Source organism: Pygocentrus nattereri, chromosome 2 (assembly GCF_015220715.1).
Source record: "Pygocentrus nattereri isolate fPygNat1 chromosome 2, fPygNat1.pri, whole genome shotgun sequence".
NCBI lineage: Eukaryota > Metazoa > Chordata > Actinopteri > Characiformes > Serrasalmidae > Pygocentrus > Pygocentrus nattereri.
In genome coordinates this window covers 26,633,152-26,657,542 of record NC_051212.1, presented here as the reverse complement: position 1 = coordinate 26,657,542, position 24,391 = coordinate 26,633,152, and the positions used below count along the sequence as shown (strand labels likewise).

Genomic DNA, 24,391 nt, shown 5'->3' with positions numbered 1-24,391 from the left:
CACTGTTGAGCTGCACTGATTGGTTAACTGAACAAATGCAATTCAGGACCGGCTGAAAATTCTCTCATCAACAAACACCTTATAACCTCCTGGAACCTCAGTTTTGCTAAAATAACCTTTTGGACAGAAATCCAAATGATGCAAGTTTAGATTACTGAACTTCAACAACAACCAAGGTTATCTGCTCCACCTACATGCAGCAACAAACACAAGGGACATCATCTCTCATGACCTTGAGCATCCCAGACATCTCTAATCCTCAAGCTTACTAGAATTACACACAATAATAAGAATTTTCTTTGCTTCTCTGTGGTTCAGTAGTTCTACAAGGATACACAGCGAGTAAATGGGTACAGTTAGCCTACATGCCGATTAATCTTTAGTCGGTTTATAGTGACGTTTCAACTTCACAACAAAAATGAGCACATAGAAAACATGGTTCTGTAACATTTTATTGTTCTCTGTATCATACACATTGCAGAAATACACCAATTTCCTCATTGCAGTGCGTCACTTGATGCAGGCACTGGATTATTTGTTGGATCTATAAAGAAAACAAAAGAGATTACAAAAGAGTTAATGCTTATGAAGCCACTAATGGAAGCACACTGCATGAACTATTTGATGTATAAGCAACTTCATGAAGTATTTGTTTAACGAGTCCAGCAGGCCTAACACTTATACCTTCCATCCTGGCCTTTTGATGCACTCTGACTCACTGACCTGTATAACATCACAATGTTAATGCTTGATCACATACAAACAGTAAGTTATCAATTTAACTGATAACATCAATGGCTACTGCAGCACATTACTATACTGAGGAATATTATTTTACATTCAATGAAATAATGATACCTCTGATGAGAGGCTGACAGCAATAGTTTATCCCTTTGGACCTTCACGTCTGTTTCCAAGGCAATGATGGACGATGGATGGTTGCATTGCGAAGGGGATGGAGTGTCAATGTTCTGGTGTTGTTTAGCGGGTACCGACACTGCAATGTCAATCTTTTACAGCATTTCAGACAAGACCAAATAAGTTGGAGGTAAGAGGAAAAAATTAGCAGGATTTCAACCAGTATTATTCATGTATGTGTATGCCATGAATTTCAAGTAGTAATGGCTTCCAAAGTCTTATTCCTCAGTCAATACTGAGAGAAGTGGTTAGAGTTGATTGTTACCTGTACGGTGAGTCAACATGTATAAGGGGGTCTTCTTTTGGAAGAAATGTCTGCATGTATCTTATCTGATTCTCATACAGCAGAAAATTGCCCTCCACCTGTATGACATCAATTAAATGTTTAAGCCTTACAGCTTCCCAACTCTCTGGCATGTTGCTGAACTGTTAAAATCACTAGGCAAATTACCAGTTAAAGTAAATGGTGCTCATTAACAAGTCTTGTTTGAGGGAAGGAATTTGGGTGTTATATCTTTAAAGTGGAAGTTAAGTGGAAGCAAAGGAAACCATCTGAACTACTCAGACCCAGTCTATTCAAATCCAAAGCTAAAATTTCCTATCAACAGATGCCCTTGCAGAATTCCCGAGCCTGGTACTGGGACTGCCACATTTAAGCAAAATTCTTTTATATAAATCGTGTATAGTTGTTCAAGCTTCTATTCTTATAGCTTTGAATGAACTGAACTCTGACTGAAAGTCACATGCAAAGTTTTTTTTTTTTATTTTTAAGTGAAAATAAATACAAATCTTCCACAGATAACACTTTAATGCAGAATTGAAAACAATTTAATGAGTCTGACATATTGGGGGATAAAATGTGACCTGTGCAATAGTTATGGCAAATAACGTTTGATTTTTTTTTTTTTTTTTTTACTGAGTAAAACCTAGCAAATAAATAGAAACCGTGCACTACACTTTGTAGAAAAGTTTGTTCTCTGTAGAGGATCTGTTAACTTATCATTAACTTAAATCAGCAAAATGTTTTTAATTTGACCAGAGGTGTGCACACTTTTGAATTTGACTTCATCCATCACTCCAACTTTCAATGTGTATGCTCACAGTCATGGTGGTGCCACAAGAATCCAGGCTGAAGTTGAACAGGGCTCTGGTGCTGTCTGTGGCCACAGGTGTGCAGGAAGAGTCCAGAAGAGTGGTGCTGTTGGGTAAGACTGGAGGGATGGAGCGAGTCGTGTCTGCGACCACGACCATCCTTCCTTCGGGCAGACATGCTGTGAACACAAAAGGCACAAAAGGTCAATGTGTGTCATATGAGAACTATGAAATTGAAATGATGTACTCATTTTAAACTGTGTGTTGTGCATGTATGAATTTTTGTTTGGAAGACAAATCAAGTTAGTTCTGACTCGTGTTTCTGGGAACATCTTGGCTTCAGAGGATCTTCAAATTACAAATGATTTGCAGACGTTTAAAAACATGTTTTGCCACTTGGACACAAACAGATCTCCTAAATGCTTGTTTGTCAGAAGAGAAAAAAGGGGAAGGAAAAAAAGAAAAGAAAAGAAAAAAGCTTCACTCCTGCTTCAGAACTGAAACCAACACAAAAGTAAACTGAAAGGCAGTCTAATTTTGCACAGTACAGACAGAACTTTATGTGGTAAGAGTGTGTGTTATAAAAAATGTGTGTGTGTGCACATGTTACCCAACAAATCTCTGACTGGAAATGTGCAGCGCTGGACCAGAGAGTGCTGCACTTTGAGCGTCAACACATCCAAAGCACTGACCTCCACCTTAGCAACCAGGTCCTTCAAACTCAAGTCCTACACATACCAACAGCTTGAGTTCATTCATGTTCAGCCTCTTTTCATTATCAGTGTATGAGATAATCTTTGTTCATCACAACTAAAGTGTTTGACACTCCTGAATGACTAAGATTAGAGTATAACAGAACAGACCACAAGATGGCAGCAAAGGAGAACAGAATCTCTACTAAAAAACTTTCATTATGCTTCATACATGTTGAAGCATAAGCCTTGCTGGCATTACTGCTATTGTTACAGCTTTTCCAGCACCTCATAAGTCATGCCAGGGCTGTACAGGGGCAATTCCACACTCAAGTGGTCATCTTCACTCTTCAGTTTGTATCCTCCAAGCCATACAAGCTCCCAGTCAATCCTGCGTTGCCCCACATACAACTCCCACTGCACATCTTCTGAGCCATAGTGCAGGAGCACCACAATCCCTCTCTCTGTACATCTGCCTTCTAGCCTGGCAGGAACAGCTGCCAGCGACATGGATAATGTTATTGTATTTCAGAAATTCAAACTTTTGTTATAACAGTGAGCGCACACACACACACACACACACAGACACACAGACACACAGACACACAGACACACAGACACACAGACACACACAGCAAGACAAACCAAGCTAGTAAGACAAGACAGCGACTAGCAAGCCATGTTCACAATAAAAACTTTAGCTTTAAGTCGTATAAAGAGCTCACCTGGTACTTTTAGATCAGACACTACATCTGTGCTATAGCTGAAATGCTCCTCTTCAGGTAAGATGAAGAAGTCAAAGGTCAAGGCCAGGACGTGTCTCCTGTAATGTTTACTGATAACCTGAATGGAAACAAACAGTGCTGATGTTTTTTGATCTAGCAAATCAAAACTGTAAACAGCAAAAAATCATGCCTAAAAAGGATTATTATATAATATGTACATGTATGATGCAATTGAAAAGGCAAACCCACCTTTTGGGTGACCAGTGGGTGGGAAAAGGGGACGTGAAGTGTGTAGGCATGGCTGCCATTGGTGAAGAGAAGTTGGGTCAAATGAAGTCCTTGGTATTGTGCCTTTGTCCATGTCATTGTATCATTCCCCACAGTGATATTTTGAAGTGACACATCAGCTGGGAACACACCCAGGGTGACGGAGAACATACTGGTTGAAGAAACTGTGTCTTCAGACAGAACAAAAAACACATCAGGACAGTAGTTCAAAATGTCAACGACGGCTGCTTGAAGCATCTAAGTAGAGGTCTGCACTAAGCGGAACTAAGCGGGTGGGAGTGAGCCAAAACAGTTTTGGTTGCAGATGGGAGCAGGACAAATTATTCCGATATTTCGCAGGAGAGGCATGCAGATCTCGTGCAGATCTCACCCAGACCTCTACATCCAAGTATGTAGTTTTAAAATTAGTAAAGTTTTCCGGTGGATGTTACTTTATATAAGGAGATCCTCACCATTGATGAGGGTTGGTGTTTGAGGCACATATGGTGTATGAAGGAGTCGGAAGCTGCGATGCTGAGTGTGAAGCCAGATCACATCTTCCCAGTGATGCATGTAAAAGAGTTCCACTGACAGAGACTGAACATACTGGCCCTTAATGACACCACTCTGAAGATGAGAACGAGAGCATTTTTCAACCTCAACCTTTCAGTCTGCCACACCTGGAAAATGACTAAATACCATAGACAGTAATTTCAATAATGTCTCAATAGTGAGGGGCTTTTTCAGATAAGACTACAAAAGATGATCTCATTGCACTACAGCAATGTTATTATTATTTTTTTGTTTACCTTTATTTGTGCTCCATTTGCCTCACTTGGAATCCTGATCTCCATGGTGAGGTCTTTCAGGGTGGCTTTGTAGCCACTTTCATGCATCTCACAGTCACTCAGCATTCTTCCCCCTACTTCCATTCTTATCCTGCCATTTCTGAACAAGTCATGCACCAGAGAAGAAACAGCTAGAGGGAACGACCAGAGCAGGTGAAGACCATCCACCACAGCCTCATCTGAGGAGAGTGAGAGAGGCGGATTAAGAGATTAAGGGTTAAAGATATGTACTGCAGAAAAAGCAAAAAAATAAATAAATGAGTATTATAACAAATGCACATTAAACAGATGTGTTCATGGCTCAGTGGCATTTTCCCTGCTTAAGGTACACTGATGGTTGAGTAGTAGAAACGTTTATGAACAACAACAACAACAACAACAACAAAAGAAAGATGAAAAAAAAAAACAAAAAAAAAAAAAAAAAAAAAGCTAAACTCTTTGTGCAGGCCATTGAAATTTCAACTGGGATGGATGCCCCTTCAAGCTGAACAACGATGATAGCATCAACTGCTTCCATTTGGATGTCTTGTTCCTAGTGCAGAGGCAAAAAAAAAAAAATACTCAATGAAAACAGTGTAAAGGTTACACTAACACACTAATTAATATTAACAATTAACTAGAATTTTCAAGTATATCCACTGGTGAGATAGACCGTGTATATTCTAACCTTGCGCATATAGAAAAATGGTGATGAATAGGCACCGCGCAGAAGTAATCGGGTATCTGTGGCGACAATGTGGTACCCTAATGCTTCTGCCTCTTTGACTGACTGAGATGCAGGGTGAGCATCACCTGGCCTGTAGAAGATCACACGCTCCATGCGAAATTGTTCTGCTTCAACTGGGATGTACCATTGAATGGAAACCTTAAAAGAAAGATATATTCAACTTCTGTCTTATGCCCAATCCAAGTATGCTGCAAGCTGCTGTAGTCCCACCTCCATGTAGTTTTCCTCACAGACAATCTCCCTAGGGCTCAAGGGCTCAGTCACAGAGCAGTGGAGCTTAAACGGGTAAGCCTCAACGCTCCCATCTGATTGTCTGTTGACAAACCACACTTGTAGTCTGAACTCAGTGTCTCTCTGCAGCCACACAATAGAGGGAGTGGAATAGTCAACTCAGAGAGCACTAAACATACGCACATAATCAAGCAGTCACAAATGAACTTAACAGACCATATGAAAACAGTATAGTGTCTTAAAGGGGCATTCCAGCCTAAAACAAGTATTTACTACATTATATGCAGTGTTATGCAGCATTCTGTACCACAGCATAGCATGCCTCAGCTTCAACTGTTTGAGTCCATGAATTTGTATTCTTTTTGCATTCTGATCCAATCAATATCGAGCATGTATGATGGACACATAGATGCCACTAAATGCAGACAAAACTCCCTCCCACTGTCAAGGTACATCATCAGAAGGGGGTTAGTCTTTAAACCGGGGGTTAGTCTTTCACTCTTGGGACAATTGTGGCACCTCTATAGGAGGTGAGCAGACATATTTATAATAGATGTAACAATGAAACCATTTTCCATTTTGGCTAAAGTGCCCCTTTAAGGCATTGAGATGAAAACCCATGAGCCCGCTTCAGCAAAAGGTCTTTTGTTATGTTTTAAATCAGATGAATTACAGTAATGCACTGAGAGAAAATCAGGCTGTATAACTTACCCTATTTTCTACATAGCAGGCGAGGTAAGAGGCCCGGAATACAAGATCTCCATGGTGATTCCACACCACTGTGTAGCCACATTCTGCAGCCCGTTGACTAGACAAGAAGTGGATACCAGTGCTGTCTGAGACAGGAAATTAGGTCATATTTCTATTACTACCAGAAAGGGTACATTCACGGACCACCTTATTAGAAACATGTACTCTGTAGGTAGACCTGGCTGGTGCAGTTATAGCCCATCTGCTATGATGTATAATTTGTCATCAGTGGTCAGTTTCTGACCACAAGGCTGCTCTTTGCAGGATTTTTGGCTGATGTACTTATAACAGCACCATGCACCACCATAACACTAATATATCAGTTTCACTATTGAATTGAGAACAATCCACCATCCAAATAATTTACATTTACAGCATTTAGCAGACGCTCTTATCCAGAGCGACTCACAAATAATATTTGGTCTACAACGGTCCTGTGGTCAAAAACTGAACAATGATGAATAGGGTCACAGGTAGATGCCATATAGTGGAGATATACTACATGAAATGTCTAAACTGTTTAACAGGGTGGCAGATGTTTCTAAGAAAGTGTACCATAACCATTGATTACACTTCTGTTTACCTTCAACGTTAAATTGCACTGCACTCCCCAAAAAGCTGGCCTTGACAGACAACCAGAAGTGGCGCTCATGACACTTTGCTGTAAAAGTCCCTTCAAAATGACATCATTATCACAACATAACCAATGACTTATAGCTTTCTCGCACACATTACAGGCAATCAATCATGTTATCATTTCACAGGTTATCATTTCAGCTGTTCTTCAGTAGAAGCATTCTCGTAAGTAAACCAATAAAACACTACTACTGTCAATGTTTCGATGTTTCGACAGCTGTGCAAAACTGCCCCTATAAAGGTGTACTTCCTGTTGTGGTCACACAGGACAGCATCATTTTTCTAAGTATTTCATGAGTCATGTTTGGCTGACATAGCAGCAACCTGGCGTGCTATAAAAATTGACCATGGCCAAGATCTGACTTTAATTAATCATTCAACTTCCTGTTTTTTTGCTAAGCGACTACTTTGTTGGCTGCCACATATCTGAGATATGCCAATTCAGTGGAAAGATTACTAAAACAGAGATAGTGGCCAATGGATTGGCTTATCATTGCCAAAATTTCTGCTTAATGAAACCGTTAAGATGTAAACTGGGGGGGTACGGAACTGAGGACAGCACATCAACTATGAGGAGTTAAATCAGGTGTGCTTGAGCAGGCTAATCACCAAAATGTGCAGGAATCAGGGCCCCCAAGAGCAGAGTTTCCCACCCCTTGATGTAAACAAAGTCATTCAGAGTGGTCTGATGTAAAATGTGCCATTCCTGAGAAACCTAGAGTCAGAAATGTTCACATCGGTGGTGACAAACCCTCGTATGGTCCCCAACACCTCGAAAAGCTACCTCACATAAAGCCAGACGTCTGAGAGATTGTTTTATAATAGTTATATAGTATAATAGGATAAGGATTGTGATCCACAATTAACTTTTCTAGAATCAATCAAATTAACCATTTCACACCAAACCATTCTGATTGGCTTTGCTTATGCCTCAAAATAAGCATAAAATACACAGACATTTTGAAGTCAGTGGAATTCCCCTTCATCTTTAACATACCTTCAGCTTCAATGGGCCTTATTCAACAATCATTGTTAAGAGAAAAATATTTCTTAAATCTCACTTTCGCAGTTTTCATGAATTCTGACATTCATTTTTCTGTTTGGGATTTGTTCTTCGGTAAGAACAGAATCTACACACACTCGAGAGCACAAAGGTGAGAACCGTTGTATGAGGGCCATTGTATGTCAGAGTTACTGTCACTGCAAGACAAATTATACATCCTACTAGGTCTACACTGTTAAAAAAATGCATAAGAATAAAGTAACCATTCAATTTAGCACCCATGACTTACCAGCAGGCACAGTGATGGAGCAGCTGAGAGGCAGGCTCATGAGCAGCATTCTAAAGAAGATGACAGTATATGAAATCCTTTCATGTGTTTGATGCTTATTTCTTAAATACAGTCTAGGGTTGCCACCTCACCAGGATATTTCTGGATCACACCGGATTCTGCCTGTCCAAGTAAAATGACTCACATAGCAAGCATATAATCGGGCTGCTGCCTTGATAAGATAGGCACCCTGCTGATCTACCATCGAACCACCCAGATTAAGGTCTATCTAGTCTTGCACTCTACCGAGAGAGAGAAAAATAATGACTAGGCCTCATATAAAATTAATATAAAATATTAAATGAATTGCTAAACTACTTCGTAAATGATAAAAGGAAAAAAAAAAAAGTAAATTGGCCTGCGAGTGGAAGACGAACAATGAAAAGAAGCATCTTGTCTCACATTCTGCTAAACCACCATTGGGCTGCCCGGAAAACGCTGAGCAAAAAGCCAGTGGGCCTCCAACTTGGCCCTCAGTGGCCCAACTATCCCGTTAACTGTTGAATTACATTCCTGGACATAAATGTCAGAGAATCTAAGAATTTTCATATATTAGTATTTCATCCATCCATCCATTATCTTCCACTTCTCCGGGTTCGGGTCGCGTATTTCTTATTAACTTTCTTTTAACCAGACAAACCATTTGTGAACATAAAACATGTCTGACTCGTTAAGATTACTCAAATCACCCTCACAGCGTTTCGGAGAGGTGCAGTGCTGGCGTTTACAGTCCAGGCAGTAACGCGATTACGGAGATAATTAGTTCTGTGGCTGAACTGACGTCGATCTACTGTACAGTGCTCGGTCGGCAGAAGCCACCCGTCCACTGAGCTCAGTCAGAAAACAAATCACCGATCGAGCGTCCCGCAGTTTCACAGGGCTACGGGGACAACGACGCCGGTTAAGGCCGAATTTTTGACGTTAATCTACAGAAGCTGGACACAACCTTTCAACCAGTTTAAACAGTTGAACGACACACTGTTTATATTGCTTACCTCAGAAACACATTAGGAAACGTTAAACACATGACAGTATTATTCTTGGCGTACTGGTAATTCGTCGAGGTAACGTTAGCTACGAAAGCTAACCGCGTTTGAGGCTAACGCCATTTTGAGCAAGTGAGAAAGAGCGCGATCAGGCGGCGCACACTTTGTGCAGAATATGTGAGGTGCACGTGCAGCGCAGAACTGCGCATATTCGTGAAGAGACTGATTTACTCAAACACCAAAGAAAAAGGGACTAAATTGATAATCAAGCTCTAAAATTAGTGCTAAAACAAATGTGCTCAAATCCCTGCTGAGAAAAAAACAACACAGAAACAAACAAAAAAATGTTTCTGGTGTTTTTTAATGTGCTTTTGTTTTTTTGAAGGGTTCGTCACAAAGAAACAAAAAAAGAGAAAAGAAATCACCCTCATAGGTGACCCGTGACAGACGCATTTTGTTTTTCTAATATAACTTCATCAACAGGACACTAGTGGCCTCTAATGGTCATCGTTAAGCCAGTTCCAATAAGGACTAAAATAATTTTAAAAGAATTTACATAAAGTTTCTGTTGGTTTCTGGTGGTGTCCAGTAGTCAGTTAGGATATTATATGTTTAACTGATGTGTTGATACCACACTGTAATATTCCCAATGGTTTAACATGTGTTCCGATGTCCAGATGCATTTGATGCTTGCCAAATGTTAAGTGTACTGCAGGAAACTATGGGTCTTTTTAAGGCATAGTACATGCTGCACACGCTAAGATTGTTTAAGGCTGCACAGTTCTTATTATTCCCAAGCAACAGGTCTCTTGCTTTCATCATTTTGCACTTTTTTATGAAGAGCTACACATTCAGACGCTCCCTTACCTGCGACAGCAGCCTCTACTGCATTATGGCACCGGATCAGACACCAATCACGTAGACCAGTGGCGGCTTTTTTTGAGTGGATAAAGTGAATAAATGCAGGAAAAAATTAAATATCGTGTCACGAAAACAAGAAAGGTAGACGTCCGTTAGTGTTCTCAGACATATAGGTTAAGAGGAGAGATGCGCCGCTGGTGTCTCGCGTTAAGGCGTGTCTGTGGCGGTGACCGTGCGCTCGCACTAACGGCAGCGAGCTAAATCGGTATCGAGCAGAAATAAAGCTTTTCTGCATCGTGGATGTTCACACGCACGCAGTCGACATGAGTGTGAGCGTAAGTAAAGTCGGAGAGCGAGACGCTCGTTTGTCTGAGATGATGTGTTACAGTGTGTGCTGTTAGTGTTAATAATGTGCCACAGAGGAAGATTTTCGATTTGAAAGCGCAGATAATCTTCGTCAGACGTTACTGTTACAGTCAGAGTCGTTCAGGAGTGAAAACGTCGAGGTTCGATTTCCAGCTCCGCGGGGTGCTGCGGCTTGGGTGGCGTTGCTAGGAGACAGGGCGTGGGCGTGGGGGAAGGCAGCTTGGGCCTATGTTTATTTTTACGTTAATTTCTTAATGGCGTTTTTTAGAAGATGCAACCGTAAAAAGACGAGGAGCCAGATTAAATGCCTGTCTTTACTGTCTTCTGTTGGAAACAGAACAGAGAGAGAGAGCAGAAGAGAAGGCTGCAGCATTTCCTGGCTGACCTGGCAATTCTGGGATCATTACAGGTTGGATGGGGGATAAACTGATTTGAACAGTGGTTTATCAGTGCAGTAGAAAAATCACACTGTAATAACTGTTGATTTGTGTCAGTAGGCTATGCTGATCATCTCAACCTGCAGCTTGTCCTTCAACCCCCCCTCTGTTCGCAGGGTTTTCGTTATTTTCAGCCCTGGCTAAGGGGGAAAGAGGAACTGCTGCTGACTGTTGTCAATGAGGATTTGGTGGGATTTTTCTGTTTCTCTCTATTGACAGTAAATCATCATAATAGACCTGAGTTCTGCGCTAAAGTTGCTGTGCAGATCCATAGACTCTGAAAATGGGCATATTGTTTAGTTATAGCATATTTTGTTTGTTAGGCTAATGTAATGTATTGATTATGGCTGCAATTAAACTTCAGTTATTCAGTTATCAAAGTTATTCAGTTGAAAATACTTGATTGAAATGTAGATGTTATGTCTTACAGTAAGAAACACATGGCCTCATAAATTTTTTAAATGAAGGGTTTCAAGGGCTTCCTTGTTCATTTAAGCATCTTTGAAATGCTCTGTATTCTTAAGGTCTGTTATTGTCAAGTTTTTGTTGTTTGGCTAAAACATGTCCCATCTCCTAAGGTTTATTCTGCACCTCTAGGGATGGCGTTCTCCTGGCTTTCCTGTCTCCGTTGCCTCTTCCTTCACCAGTTCGACATGTAGTAGCAGCTACAGTCTGGATAGTGACTATGACAGCTCCCCTTTACCTGGGGAAGGGCCTCAACCTAAGCCCAGACTTCAGCCTCCACAGGCCCCTCGACAGCAAGCCAACAAGTAGAGAGATTGTTTGAGAGCTACTACATATGTGGAAATATACTCAGCACAGCTCTATAGACTCATCACAGCTCTGTGTTGTTCTGTACAGGAGTAATGATTCCCATCTTGTCCCAGCTTCACCCAGTGAGGAGGAGATTGCTGTGCCTGTATGTGACTGTTAATTTACATTTTGTACCCTTCAGTACCTTTTCATTACTTCACTTATTAATAGTGACAATTAATCATTTTTTACTGTGTATGTTTAAAAAAATGCATGTGTTTAAATACAGGAAATTAACTGCACTCTTTTCCTGTTGGCTGGCTATGCTAAATATGGCCGGCCATATGCCTGGATACGATCCAATCATGAGCGCCTAGTTAACATCGGAGGCACTGATTCGCTGGTCAAAGACACGCCCATGAAGCTCAAGTCCATCACAGACTGGGTTTTAACTTCTCAAGGTTGGTAGACTTGATTCCATATTACAGAGCTCATCTCATGGAAAGCCAAATTTCTTTACATTTTCTGAAATAAAGAGTGAGCTAATATGTAAACACTGTTAAAGTGTCAAAATATAACATTCCTAGTCTTTATGGTCCATTACATATGGAAAGTATATGGCATAAGCAGTCTATTTTAAATTCAGTTCGACTTTCATTTTGTATTCAGCCCACAGCAGTTTAGCTCTGCTCATTTGCACTGAAATGATAAAGAATGTTTCAGCCTGGACTACTTTTTGAACGAGGCACAATATAGGACTACCATATGACCAGTATTTAAGGTCTACTTATAACCAGCCGTAAAGGCACAGTAAGAGAAATGTCCAGCTTAATTCTATAAGAAATTGGAGACTGGTCATATACACTGTTAGAAATAAAGAAATAATGCAGGTACATTTTTCATTAATCAAACAAAGTAAATGGTCCCTTAAAGGTTCAACAGTGGTTTTAAGGTCCAAATTTGTACCTTAAATAAGTTTTTCCCCGGTGATAAGTACATATTTCTACCTTTTCATAACCTAATGTTTAAAAAACAGAACAATAAAACAAAAAGCTTGTAGATGAGACAAAGTGTGTGGAGTCAGTAGATGTGGAGTCAGTATAATTAGAAAATATAATTTCAATGAATTCTAGTACAGTTATGTACTGAGATGTACCCTTGAGTGTAAAACTGATTCATGTTAATTTTGGTACATAAACCCAGCGTCATAAGTGGACTTCAGAAAAAAGGAAAAAGTTAGTATTGCCCATTAGTGTCAAATACAATGGACTTGATTCATCTACAGCCTCTTTTACTCATCAGCTTCCTACTGGGCACTAGAATTTGGCAGTAACCTTGTATAATGACAAAATGTTCATGTTCTTTTGTGCATTTCCCTTACAGGAACACAGGTGTGGGATGTAGTGAATGAGCTAGTGGGTCTGTGCACAATGCCCCCTCCTGATAATCCTTTCACTCTGGACATGCGTTACCTCCAAACCCTTCCACTCCCAGAGCGCTTCCTAGTCACTGGGGCCCTCCTTAACTTCCTGGAGATGATTGTCGTTCAGGGAAGTCATGAGGAACCCTTCTATGATATGGGTGAGTGCAAGAAAGGCAGTTCGGAGCACACTCAATCTGAAGGCTGACCCTGGTCCTACTATAATGGGAGCTGTAAACAAAAGCATAGATTGGATTTCTGGTCTTGTTAACCCAATAATCACTGCAGTTATAAAACTGCATTTTCTCATTTTAATATATGTTGATATAAAAAAAAGTTCTGTTGATTTCATTGTTAATTTGAAAATTTCCTCTTTTTAATTAGAAAGCATAGGAAGGTCCTGCCAGGATACTGTAGGCTTGAATGCTAATCTTCTTTTACCTCTCTTCCTCCTAGTTGTGAAGGAGATGCAACCCTTGAGGCGACTCCATTTCCAGAGTCTTGTCGAGCTTCACAGGCTCCGTGGGGTGAAGAGCAGGAGCCCATCACTGCCAGACTCCTCAGGCGACTAGTAAATGGCGTCACACTGCCATGATGACCACTGGGTCCAGTCTGGACATCACAACAGTTTGCACAAAAAGAACTGTAGCGATCAGTCAGATGCAGGAACTGAGATGAACTTTAGACTCATCTGAACACACAGAGGTTCCTGAGGGTCCATTTGTCTTGGAAATGATGGGCGTTTGAAGAAATACCTGTACCACTAAGATATTGTACGATGTGTGGATATAGTCTTCACAAAACATTTTGGTGCTGAATCATTCAAGTGCTTTTTATCTCTCTATGGAATTGTTTAGAATTTGCGTATCTTAGTTGGCCACACATTGCAACAGGACATTTTTCTCAGTTTGAGTCTGGTCTGCTGCTGTCTGGACACAGGACTTGTATATTAAATTAAATTAATTAGAATTAAATGGAATTCTTTGTAAAGGACTGGATCAGTGATCCTTGTCATATTCAACTTCAGTTCACATAATTGATGCTCTGTGTTAACAAAACTTTACATTGTTCATCTGAAAGTGCTGACTGGTATAGATAAAAAGCAATAGTGACTATGCTGGTCAGAATGGAGGTAAAGCCTTAGATTTTACTTGTAGAAGGCCTGCATTGTATACAAGGGTGTTGGCATTAAGTGTACAGTAGTGTTTATAACACAAGGTTTTATGCCATATCTTAATGGATTAATCCTAAGCTTAGTGTCACATGACATTTCAGGGGGCTACTTGGTCTTAAATTTTCAAAGGAATTCATTTTCCTGGAACCCAAGGCAATAATCTGCCTTTGAAGACAAAATTAAAAAGCTTCCTTTCTGTGCTTTGTGGTAACATTTTTCAGTGACAGAGAGAGATGGGCAATTATACAAAACAATAACACAGCAATACTGTATAAAAGTTTATATTTTAATAAGATACATATTTAAATATGTACACAGAATATATAAAATAAAAACATGCACATTTATTAGACATAAAAACCCTCGAGCAGACATACAGATCCTGAAAGCAGGTCTGGCATCTTTGTAACACGGGTTACACTTTAATATGCTTTAGATTAAAACCAGCAAGGATTAAAATATCCAGAAAATTAATGATCTACATGCCTGGATGCTGTAATATTTGGGCCAGGCACAATAAGATACTGAAACATGCAGCTGCGTCCAGTCAGAATATGTAACAGCAAGGATATGCTGTCTAGATGAGATGGATACTTATGGGGCTAGGTAAATGGTCCAGTAAATCTGGACCATTCAGCCTGTTTAGAACACATGGTTTATGCTAATAAAGCAAGAGGATACGTGACAAGTGCTTGGCCCTGTTAAAACTCTGCTTAGGTTCTCTGTGCAGTTGTTAGCATAATCAGCATTTAAATCTCTTGGTCTCAAAAAAGTCACTAGCATGAATCTGCAAAATGTGGAAAAGAAAAACACTTGAGTTGATGTTTTGCTTCAAAACTTGCAGAGTCATGAAGGCAGACAGGGGAAGGAGGAGGGGCAGGGACATAAAGGAGTCCAGAATGGCCCTACCGGAATGCAGGTGCACGGCAAGAATTCCAAACTACTTAGGGCGCACTGTGTTCTCTAACCAAACGTGCACAAGAATGCAGAATACCCACTTAGTCACTTTGTTTTCTCTTTGGGAGAGTACTTGAAGTCATGGCTTACTGCCTTGCTGACTATTTGCTCAGAGGCAAATGAAATGGTGAAAATCTTTAGAAGACTGAATCCAACGTGAATGTTTTTCTGCAGGGAAATAGGCCCTTACATAGCAGAACCTATTTGTTCTCATGATAAAAGACTAAAGATTATTACAGTTCTAGCTAGTTAATTCACATTGATTTCCCTTCCACTGCTTAAAGTCTTAAAACTGGCCCAAAAGTATATGTGAAAGGTCTAATTTTTGCCACTGTATTTTAACATGGTAATCCACCTTTATGCTTGAATTAGATGGAATTGTCTTGCTATTGTCTGCTATTCTTGTCCCAGCATCCTCCCTGTTCCCACACAAATCTCCAGCATGACAGGTCCAATACAAACACAGACACGTTTCCTGTTTCAATGTTCATCAGTCATGTCAGTCATGCTCATCCCCTTCCCAAACATATATGTACTCAGAACAGGCCAAACCGATTAAAACACTTGTCACTGTTAGCAACTGGTTAGGTTGGTTTTAGTTGACTGGTGATGCACTTTGTCTGCACAACGTTGCATTTTAGGCTTAATGGTCCCAAAGTACCGACACTGGTACACAACACTACCATCAATAAGATGAAGAATAAAATAAAATTGGCCAGCATATAACCAAACAGCAAAGTTGGCATCACTTCAAACACTGACTGCAGTCTCAAGACTACTTTCCTGGGAGGAAAGGTTTGGTGGTCTGTTCTGTTCAGTCCAGCTGTTGTTGCCTTTCTCTCCCCTCCCACCTCCCGTCTCCCTGCTCCCACCTCCCCAAACACAAGAAAGTGTCTTCTAGTTGGTAAGATCCCATAGGGGTCAAAAGATCAAGCAGAAGGGTTGAACCTGGACAATTCAGTGCCAGCTGTCACTTCCTGATCCCCGTCTGGTGATTGCTCTCAGAGGACTGCGAGACACAGAGCCTTTCTTCTTCCAACGAACTGTGAGCATGACAGAGAAAGACAATATTACATTCTAGCACAACAATAATGTAAGTAGAACAAAATACACATAACCATGCACATTAAATATGAATATGAGAATAATAGCAGGAAGGGGTGTGATGATTCACAAAACGAATCATTTGATTTGATATGACACAGTGGTGAATTCTATATAGTTTTCAATACAGAAAAACTAAGGACTGGCTAAAACACACCTTACATTAACATGTTAACGTTCCCATATTTAGATTATTTAGTTTATACTAGAACATTCAACATTATAAAAGTACAATATTTAAAACAATAGCCATAGTATCCTCATCTAATGTTCTAGCCACAATGTTATCCCTAAACTAACAAATTAAGCTAGAGTTAACATGCTAGGTACATTACAATGATAGAAAATAATACCATGCATTATAATACAATAAGTTGTATCGTTATTTAACAAACTATGGCTGAAATATGTATTACTGATTAACCATTATCATAATACTGGCCCTTTAACCAGTCATAGTATTTTTATTGCGTACTGCAAAAATGCAAGCACTAAATCAGCATTTCTGTGGTGAAGCTATTTATACAATCCAACAAACGCAAACCAATTATTTAGATCAAAACAATGCAGGTCCATCTGTAACCATGTGACATTACTGATGCACCAGTCTGTGTTTAATTTATTACGCCGCATCACAATGTACACGTAATCTTTTGTCACTTCATATTGGACCCATCATTCGCCATTTATTTACACATTAGGTTTCTAAAGGGATGTTTGATCACTTCTGCAGCGCTCACCTTTTCCCAGACTGGCTGGCAACGTTGACACTTTGGGCATGGTAGAGTTGCTGAGTGCCTCGTCCTCCTTAGCGACGCCTTCTGCCTGCGCCAACGTGGCACACCCATCCTGCCAATCGTTTAATGCCCTCTGAAATGATTTTGCCAGGCACGCAGTCATGTCCTTAGCCCTTTCCACCCGACTACACCAGAACACCCTGCACTGCAGCTGTTGACCTGGCTGCCTGCAGATATAGAGGAACACGTTGGGCCGGGCTGTGTGCGAAGCACAGTATGCAATGTCGTGCAGGTAGGTCTTGGTGAGCTGCCTCCCTGTGCTTAACTCTTTGACTTCCACATAGCGTGGCCGCACCACAAGGGCATGGTCCTTGGATAACTTGCCAGGTGCACCATCTAGAAGCCGGTCTATAGCATCCTCTGCCTGCTCCAGGTCCAAGGAGAAGATCTTCTTGGTACCCAAATAGTGTACCTTGAAGATGGGGTCTCCGTGAGAAAGGCTCTCAGTGCGGTCCCGCCGGAAGTGCCTTCGGAGGGCTGCAGGGGAGTTCTTTAGGGTCTGCATCAAGTGGAAGGAGGCCAGAGACATGGTGGAGCTCTGGAAGAGATGGATGCCTTTCAAATGAGAGGGACCCTTCTTTCCCTTTTCCACTGATATCCCTGGTGTAAAGTGGTGGGACTCACCTCCAAGATCTGAACAGGAAAAAATATGGAAAAGATATAAGCTAGACATCCACAGCATTATTACATTACATATCAGAGGGCTGGGAGGACATTGCACCATGCTGGCAAATTCTTACAATATAAAACATTTAAAACTTTAAAAATGTGTCATAGAAAAATATTTTTTGGTTCTCTAAATGGTTGATTGGCTCAAAATAATGGTTGATTATTCATATACGAGTTTTAAAAGTATAAGAACCTCCATTTAATATAACTTTTCTGTAACAGTTAAGAGATTTTTCCTTGTACCATACATTCAAGGCAAAGATCAATTAGGAATCTGTATATAGCTGTATTTTTAAGAGTATTACTGGCATGTGATCATTTGCTGAGAGTGCAGTTAGTCTACTGACTACCAAGTGTACCATCAGTACTGTGCTGCCCTTTACAGAGAGATTCCAGACCCTTAACCCTCAGTGCAGGATCAGTTGCACTTGTGACGCATTAACTCGGAACAGTCATTGAAGGTGCATCAAATATTAAACAGGCTATATCTGTGTCTGCAAGTGAAAACTGCTACTGTAACCAGTGTTATATGACAGCATTTGTCCAGGATGGAAAAAGAGCAAGCCATATTTCACACAGTGACTGTTCAGGGTAGTTTTCCATACAAGATTTTAGAGGGGTTTTTTTTGTTGCTATGTAATACTTAAAAACAATATAAGCTTCGCTCACCTTATGAAAAAGGCACTACAATCACTATAACAGTTTTAGAGATCAAGACCTGCAACCTCGTTAAAATAAGTCCATTAACTAAAAGAAGTGGACTGTTAAAAAAAAGTCTACTTTTACTTTTTTAAGGATTACAGCCCTTGTGACGGGCTGTATTAACAATGTACCTTGACTGGGCAAACAAGCAGACCTGCCATCTCTTACACACACTAGACACAAATGCATTAACTAATTCTGGGGGGCACTTGGGGGTCAATACCAACAACAGTAAGAGTGGGCTATAGTAACGGATATTGCTTATGTAAAGGTTGCAGTTACCCCTTTGTTTTCAGTTCCTGAAAACATCTCACTTTTTTCAGTACATTGTGTCCACCCTGCAGTCCGAACTATTGTATAGCATTTTATTTATTCCCCCTTTCTCTTTTCTGGTCCATTATTTCAACATCCCTGTCTGCTTCTGATGTTGGCCAGGAACTGGACCACCGACTGCTTGAGCAGTGATGGCCATTGTTGAGTCACAGGAAACAGCTTTGGTCCACATCCCCACCACCCCCGAAAATATTTCTAGTCCAAAAGACAATGGCATGCTTGACCAAGTATGTCATGTTTGAGGAAGACAAACAAACTAGACAGTAACTTGACCCCAGATGACAGACAAAAAGAACTGCAGATAATGCAGGGCCACGTGTACTTTCACAAAGAGGAGATCTTCCCATGGCTGAATGACTCGCACCATCTCAGACCAGCAGTATTCCTCATGGAGAAAGTATTACAGTCCAGTGACTCGTCAGGAGGGGAGAAAAAGCACTTTATCAGCAAATACATATACCATGACACGCTCTGCGGGTCTTCATCGTCCAATCACACGAGAATTCAGGGATGTACTGAGCGGAGTTACCAGGCGTAGCACACCAGACACCAGACTGGGGAAAGCTCCCCAAACGCGGAACCAGTTCAGAAACATCCAAAAGCTAAATCTGGTAAGTAGGTTTGGAAAGGCTGCTAAATTATCCTAAGTTCCGTGAGTTTTACTCTGCAGTCACCTCCCGTAAATCCTTCTAACGCCATGAAAGCTCCTAAAGCCCCTCCATCAGCGCTGCTGCTGCCCTCAGGGGCAAAAACTTCACCAGTGCGACGCGCCAGCGCCGCCAATGCGAATCAACGAAAAAATAAAAGGTAAAAAGGTATTTTAACTACATAAAATATAATAAAAATAGACGAAGAGAGACTGAACAGTCTATAGGGTAAAAAAATAAAAAAGGTTAGCTAGACAATGTTCGCGTTAAAGGAACGAGCTCCTCTCACAGAAACTCGAGTCCAGTCTGAGTAAAAAACGTCAAACATCTGCTTCGTTGGTGTGAATCAGATCTCTACTCACCTCTCATACAAAGTCCATGCGTTTCTGGGTCCGTATGAAGGAAAACCATTCGTTCTCGTCTGTGGTCGGATCTGTCACGCTCAACTAGCTAAGGTTAGCAGTAGACCCCTCCGAGCACCTCCTCACTGAACTTACACTCTAAAAATGCTGCCTCCAAACCGCAAAACCTCCTGTGAGCAGCTTACAGAGCTCAGTGAGTATCGAGCATCTCCAGGCCAGTTTAGCCAAACAGAGGAAACTGGAGAACCGTGCTTTCCCAGAGCTGAAGTCTGCTGATGATGTGGTGAAGACGTCCGGCTCGAGCTCTGCCTGCTCTTAGCTCAGCGTGTGAGTCAGGCGCGCGGTGGAGGAGCCCTATATGAGCGCAGCCTCGCTCTCCCACCCGTATTCCGCCAGGCCACGCCCACTGCGCCCAGCAGACGGGTGCTTTATTTTTACTGACAGACCTTTGAAAGGGATAAGACTCATGCTGAAGCTTGTTGCATCTGTTGTGAGACATTTCTTTTTTACATTTTATTTTCTTTATTTTATTTACAAACTCTGAACATCTATTCTATCATCTTTTTGCGATATATTGAAGTATGTGTATTACTGCATTGCTAAAAAGCACTACAATTCATGATCCGTATATACCGACAGAGAAATAATAGTCATATAAAACAACTTGAGCTAGTGTATATATATATATATATATATATATATATATATATATATATATATATATAGAGAGAGAGAGAGAGAGAGAGAGAGAGAGAGAAAATACGAGTGTAATAAACAAGCTTTAGCATAATTTAGCTATTTTTAAATTTCTTTTTTACCTTATTAATTTGCAGGGACAAGCCTAGCCAATGAAATTATAAGACCACACTTTTGAACTTCTGACCAATCCTACCGCAGGGGGCGGGGTTTGGTCTGGAGGTTTCGGAATACGGGTGTGCAAAAGTAACGTGGGCACACCTCCTGAGTAGTGATGTTCGATACCAGCGATTTCCTTTCCGATCCCATACTGAATAAAACTCAGGCTGGTATCGGCGATACCGATCCGATACCGATACCTTTTGCAACTACACTTAATGTGTCTCGTAAATCTAAAAAAAAGTAGTGTATTTCAAGTCATAGCATCATAAAAAAAATACAAGATATAAGAGTTATTTATTTATTTTAAATAAAGTATATTGAGGTAGCAGCCTCATTTACAATATAACAGAACTAATTCAACAGAAAAAACAGAGAACCCTCACACAAATTGTTTTCAAACATGCAAAAAAATTTAAATAAGTAAAATAATAAAACAATTAAAATAAATTAGTGTTTAATTATCTAGAACTCCTGAAATATTGCATTAACATGAACAAACTGAATATCTAAATAACACTTAATTTACAGGTTTTTGTTGAGGAACAATATCATATTTACTGTTTTCCCCTTTAGTCTGTTCCGTTTTTTGCTCAGAACCTCTCCTGCCTTTGAAAAGACTCTCTCTGCTGGGACAGAAGTGGCAGTAATTCCCATGTATCTCACTGCTAGTTTGCTCAAGGCTGGGAAGGTTGGTTCATGTTCTTTCCACCAAACCAGTGCATCACTATCTCGGGCCATCACTTTCTCTTCTGAGTACCGATGTATTTCAATGAGTACATCACTGGCAGCTGACCTGTGATGTTGTCCTGACAAAACCTGCATGTCAAAATCAGTTCATATGTCTCCTTTTGATACAGCTGAACCTGAGGGGGCAGGACTCTGGTTTGGCTCTGAAGTAGAAGGCCCTGAAGTGGAAGTATATGGGGAAGAGCTAACAGTAGCTGTTGAGCTTGGGGCTAGAGTGGGAGCTGCCTGTCTTGTCTGATACACTTCCTGCATTTCTGAGAGGAGACGTTTTTTCATGACTTCCACATTGTCCTTGTCTCGAAATCCAAGATGTTTAAATCTAACATCCAGAAATGTACTGGCAGCTAGACAGTAAATGCTCTCAATACCCCTGAATCTGCGCTGACATTGCTGTGCCAGTTGTGCAGCAAGTGAGCTACCTTGACACTCACAGGCTGCTACAGCCCTGTGAATGAGTGATACAAGTGGAATAACTTTGGAGACTGAAACATACTTATCAGCCGAAACTTCCCGTGTCACTTCCTCAAATGGTCTTAATGCATCAACTGTTTGCTTGATGAGGGATAGTTCTCCCTGATTTAAGCACAGTGCATTCCTCCCTAAAAGGGAGAGGCCAGTGGTCACAGCTTCATTTTGTTCACATATCCTCTCCAGCATGTAAAAAACTGAATTCCAGCGGGTATCTACTGACTGGATTAGCTTGTGCTCTGCCACTTTCAACTGTTGTTGAATACCCCTGAGCTTTTGTGTGGCCTGAGTGCTGTGGTGAAAAAAGGACACGATCGCACTGCATTCTCCAGCACTTTCACCACTTCTGGGACAGTTTTTATACTGTCCTTTACAACTAAATTTAGTGTATGTGCAAAACATGGATGATGCCTCCATCCAGCCTTGTGCACTGCAGCTACCATATTTGCACCATTGTCTGTCACAACTGCAACAACCTTGTCAGTTATGCCCCATTCATCTGTGATTCGTTTAAGTGTTAAACAGATATTATCTGCTGTATGCTGCCCTTGGAAAGTGTGGGTTTCCAAAACAAATTCCCTCATTTGCCAGTTTTCAATTAGATGACATGTTACAGTTAAATATGCCTCTGTGGAAACTGAAGTCCACATATCAGTGGTAATTACAACACTAGAAGCATTTTGCAAAGACGCCCTTACTTTGCCTTTGCATTCATCGCACATATTAACAAGATGAGTCTCTGTCAGTTTTTTTCTTCCTGGGAGATTATATTTAGGGTCAAGAGCTCTCACAAATGCTTGGAAACCTTGGTCTTCCACTATGGACAGAGGCTGGAGATCCTTCACAATCATCTGTCCCAGGCATCTTGTGAGTGTTGCTGCTCTTGGGGAATCATCTTCAAACAATATAAAATCACAGGGCAAAACAAATTAAATACTTGCTGTTTTATAATACTGGGTAACTGAAATTGAAATTGGCAGTAAAATATTTAGTTAAATAAATAAATGCCACAATATTTGCAGAAGGTTGACAATACCTACATTTTTATATGTTCATTTAACAGCAAATTAGCCTGACTGTACATAATAATAGATACATTTTATGAAATGCTCACTGAAAGTTCACCATGGCTGTTTTATCACAATTACTATAACTTAGTGACACCTAGTATATGTAATCTACTTTAAATAATTTATAGTTATCAATTATAAATACTTATCAATTCGTTAGCAAACCTTACCTGAATAAATCACCCAGTGATGCACATATTTTTTACTCTAAGCTAAACTTATGCAGCTTTTTGTTGAATCATGTATTTATTTCGTTATTTACTTTATAACCATATTTATGGTATTGATTTGAACAACTCTTAACAGTAACAGCGCTTAGTGCTGCTTAAGGCTTCACATTTTCTCCCTCTGTACCTGGATAGTGTCTGCCTGCGGCACCGAAGCCGAAGGACTCCGCTAGAGATGTCTGTCTTGCCCTAGCATTAGCAGCATCTGACACAGTGCTCTCCTCTTCTGTCCGCCTAAGCATGAAAGCCTCATATTTGGCCTTGTGGTTTACCCTAAGGTGTTTAACAAGGTTTGTTGTGTTGCCACAACTCCTTATAGTTTTTTTAAACAAATCACAAACAGCATCTTGGCTGTTTGTGGAGCTGAAATAGCTCCACACATGACGTCTCTTGTGTTCCGCCATAGCGTACGTACAGCGCCATAGACTGAGTGAGCGTCTGTGTGAGCGTGCCGCAGTACTTACGCATTATGCAGTGACCCAGGCGGAAGAAAAAGTAGTTCCCACCAACCGCATATCATTTAGACAAGATCTCAATATTTTAGTTACTTCCACAGTGTTCCTGTTAGTGCTTTGCATTACCTCAAATGACTGAAGTATCAAAAGTATCGATATTTTGATTTGAAACTCGATTTTAGAACATAAAGACCTGGTATCGATGGAAGCGATATTTCAGTATCGATCCGCGCATCACTACTCCTGAGTACAAATCACGACGTAAGAGCAAACAGAAGCAGAGTGAGGTAACTAGATGAGAGAGTGCAGTGTCTTGTGTTCAGCTTTGGAGAAGCTGAGAGGCTGTGGTGTACGTGAGAGTTCACTCCGAGGAAATGTTATGATTGTGTATTATTATTTTTTCTCGAGGACAGACTGTTCCCTTAAGCACTTTGGAGAGAGAGAGAGTGATATTAGTTGCTAAGCCAGTCTGTGAATGAGCAGATACAGTCAGTATCCAGGGCGCTTTATCAGCAGAGCACGCTATAGCAAGGTCTGAAAAACTCTGAGGCTGCGCAAAAAAAGTGAAGAGCATGGTGCAGAAACATGCACCTGGTCAAAAGGCTATATCTGAGAGCATTTTACTGACCTGTATCTTGGTAACTAAAGGTCTACCTCCAAAACAACTGCACTAGGCATTGAAAGCACATGGCGGCCTATGTAAGTGTGCACTAGATTAGGTGATACTTCTGATGAGGTATGGTGAATTTAATATTTGGGGTTATAGTGTTTTTTTTCTGGG

General features: G+C 40.7%; 4 protein-coding genes across 10 annotated transcripts; 1 reads left to right on the top strand and 3 right to left on the bottom strand.

Annotated features, from left to right (window-relative positions):
• Positions 1-434: 434 nt before the first annotated feature.
• zpax4 (zona pellucida protein AX 4) lies at positions 435-10,209 on the bottom strand. 6 transcript variants are annotated; one of them, XR_001858382.2, is made up of 18 exons: positions 10,071-10,209; positions 8,179-8,228; positions 6,834-6,923; positions 6,212-6,336; positions 5,480-5,623; positions 5,210-5,407; positions 4,978-5,074; positions 4,504-4,721; positions 4,168-4,321; positions 3,677-3,885; positions 3,428-3,545; positions 2,991-3,199; positions 2,621-2,738; positions 2,020-2,189; positions 1,184-1,281; positions 859-1,010; positions 685-723; positions 435-544 (listed from the first exon to the last, which is right to left on the bottom strand). XR_001858382.2 is itself a non-coding variant. In XM_017709868.2 (17 exons), the coding sequence occupies exons 1-16, from the start codon at positions 9,242-9,244 to the stop codon at positions 902-904; spliced, it is 2,139 nt and encodes a 712-aa protein (XP_017565357.1). In that variant the 5' UTR covers positions 9,245-9,994; the 3' UTR covers positions 435-544; positions 859-901. The 6 variants fall into 6 exon arrangements, 1 of the variants encoding a protein (XP_017565357.1); XR_001858380.2 differs by lacking the exon at positions 10,071-10,209 and adding an exon at positions 9,213-9,994; XR_001858384.2 differs by lacking the exon at positions 6,834-6,923.
• Positions 10,210-10,256: 47 nt separating this feature from the next.
• On the top strand, positions 10,257-14,414 carry si:dkey-19b23.7. 2 transcript variants are annotated; one of them, XM_017709870.2, is made up of 8 exons: positions 10,257-10,399; positions 10,768-10,839; positions 10,984-11,055; positions 11,465-11,637; positions 11,729-11,786; positions 11,910-12,081; positions 13,004-13,201; positions 13,497-14,414. In XM_017709870.2, exons 1-8 carry the CDS (start codon positions 10,388-10,390, stop codon positions 13,610-13,612), a joined length of 873 nt encoding a protein of 290 aa, XP_017565359.1. In that variant the 5' UTR covers positions 10,257-10,387; the 3' UTR covers positions 13,613-14,414. The 2 variants fall into 2 exon arrangements, with proteins under 2 accessions (XP_017565359.1, XP_017565358.1); XM_017709869.2 differs by lacking the exon at positions 10,257-10,399 and having other exon boundaries at positions 10,577-10,839.
• An 85-nt stretch (positions 14,415-14,499) lies between these two features.
• si:dkey-19b23.8 lies at positions 14,500-20,100 on the bottom strand. The gene is made up of 3 exons (XM_017709866.2): positions 19,786-20,100; positions 17,016-17,705; positions 14,500-16,214 (listed from the first exon to the last, which is right to left on the bottom strand). The coding sequence occupies exons 1-3, from the start codon at positions 19,832-19,834 to the stop codon at positions 16,129-16,131; spliced, it is 825 nt and encodes a 274-aa protein (XP_017565355.1). The 5' UTR covers positions 19,835-20,100; the 3' UTR covers positions 14,500-16,128.
• A 1,048-nt stretch (positions 20,101-21,148) lies between these two features.
• On the bottom strand, positions 21,149-22,829 carry LOC119264795 (zinc finger BED domain-containing protein 4-like). The gene is made up of 2 exons (XM_037543757.1): positions 22,557-22,829; positions 21,149-21,459 (listed from the first exon to the last, which is right to left on the bottom strand). Exons 1-2 carry the CDS (start codon positions 22,707-22,709, stop codon positions 21,166-21,168), a joined length of 447 nt encoding a protein of 148 aa, XP_037399654.1. The 5' UTR covers positions 22,710-22,829; the 3' UTR covers positions 21,149-21,165.
• Positions 22,830-24,391: the final 1,562 nt, after the last annotated feature.

Coding starts and splice junctions, on each gene's coding strand:
- zpax4 (XM_017709868.2), bottom strand. CDS start 9,244: ATGTGTTTAACGTTTCCTAATGTGTTTCTGAG. Junction 6,337..6,833: donor AGTGCAATTTAACGTTGAAG/GTAAACAGAAGT, acceptor TTCCTGTCTCAG/ACAGCACTGGTATCCACTTC. Junction 5,408..5,479: donor GTGAGGAAAACTACATGGAG/GTGGGACTACAG, acceptor CTTTCTTTTAAG/GTTTCCATTCAATGGTACAT.
- si:dkey-19b23.7 (XM_017709869.2), top strand. CDS start 10,735: ATGCCTGTCTTTACTGTCTTCTGTTGGAAACAGAACAGAGAGAGAGAG. Junction 11,056..11,464: donor CTGTTGTCAATGAGGATTTG/GTGGGATTTTTC, acceptor CTGCACCTCTAG/GGATGGCGTTCTCCTGGCTT. Junction 11,787..11,909: donor AGGAGGAGATTGCTGTGCCT/GTATGTGACTGT, acceptor GTTTAAATACAG/GAAATTAACTGCACTCTTTT.
- si:dkey-19b23.8 (XM_017709866.2), bottom strand. CDS start 19,834: ATGGTTTTCCTTCATACGGACCCAGAAACGCATGGACTTTGTATGAGA. Junction 17,706..19,785: donor GCATGGACTTTGTATGAGAG/GTGAGTAGAGAT, acceptor TTTCCTGTTCAG/ATCTTGGAGGTGAGTCCCAC. Junction 16,215..17,015: donor GCCAGCCAGTCTGGGAAAAG/GTGAGCGCTGCA, acceptor TCATGCTCACAG/TTCGTTGGAAGAAGAAAGGC.
- LOC119264795 (XM_037543757.1), bottom strand. CDS start 22,709: ATGATTGTGAAGGATCTCCAGCCTCTGTCCATAGTGGAAGACCAAGGT. Junction 21,460..22,556: donor GCGATGAATGCAAAGGCAAA/GTAAGGGCGTCT, acceptor TTTGACATGCAG/GTTTTGTCAGGACAACATCA.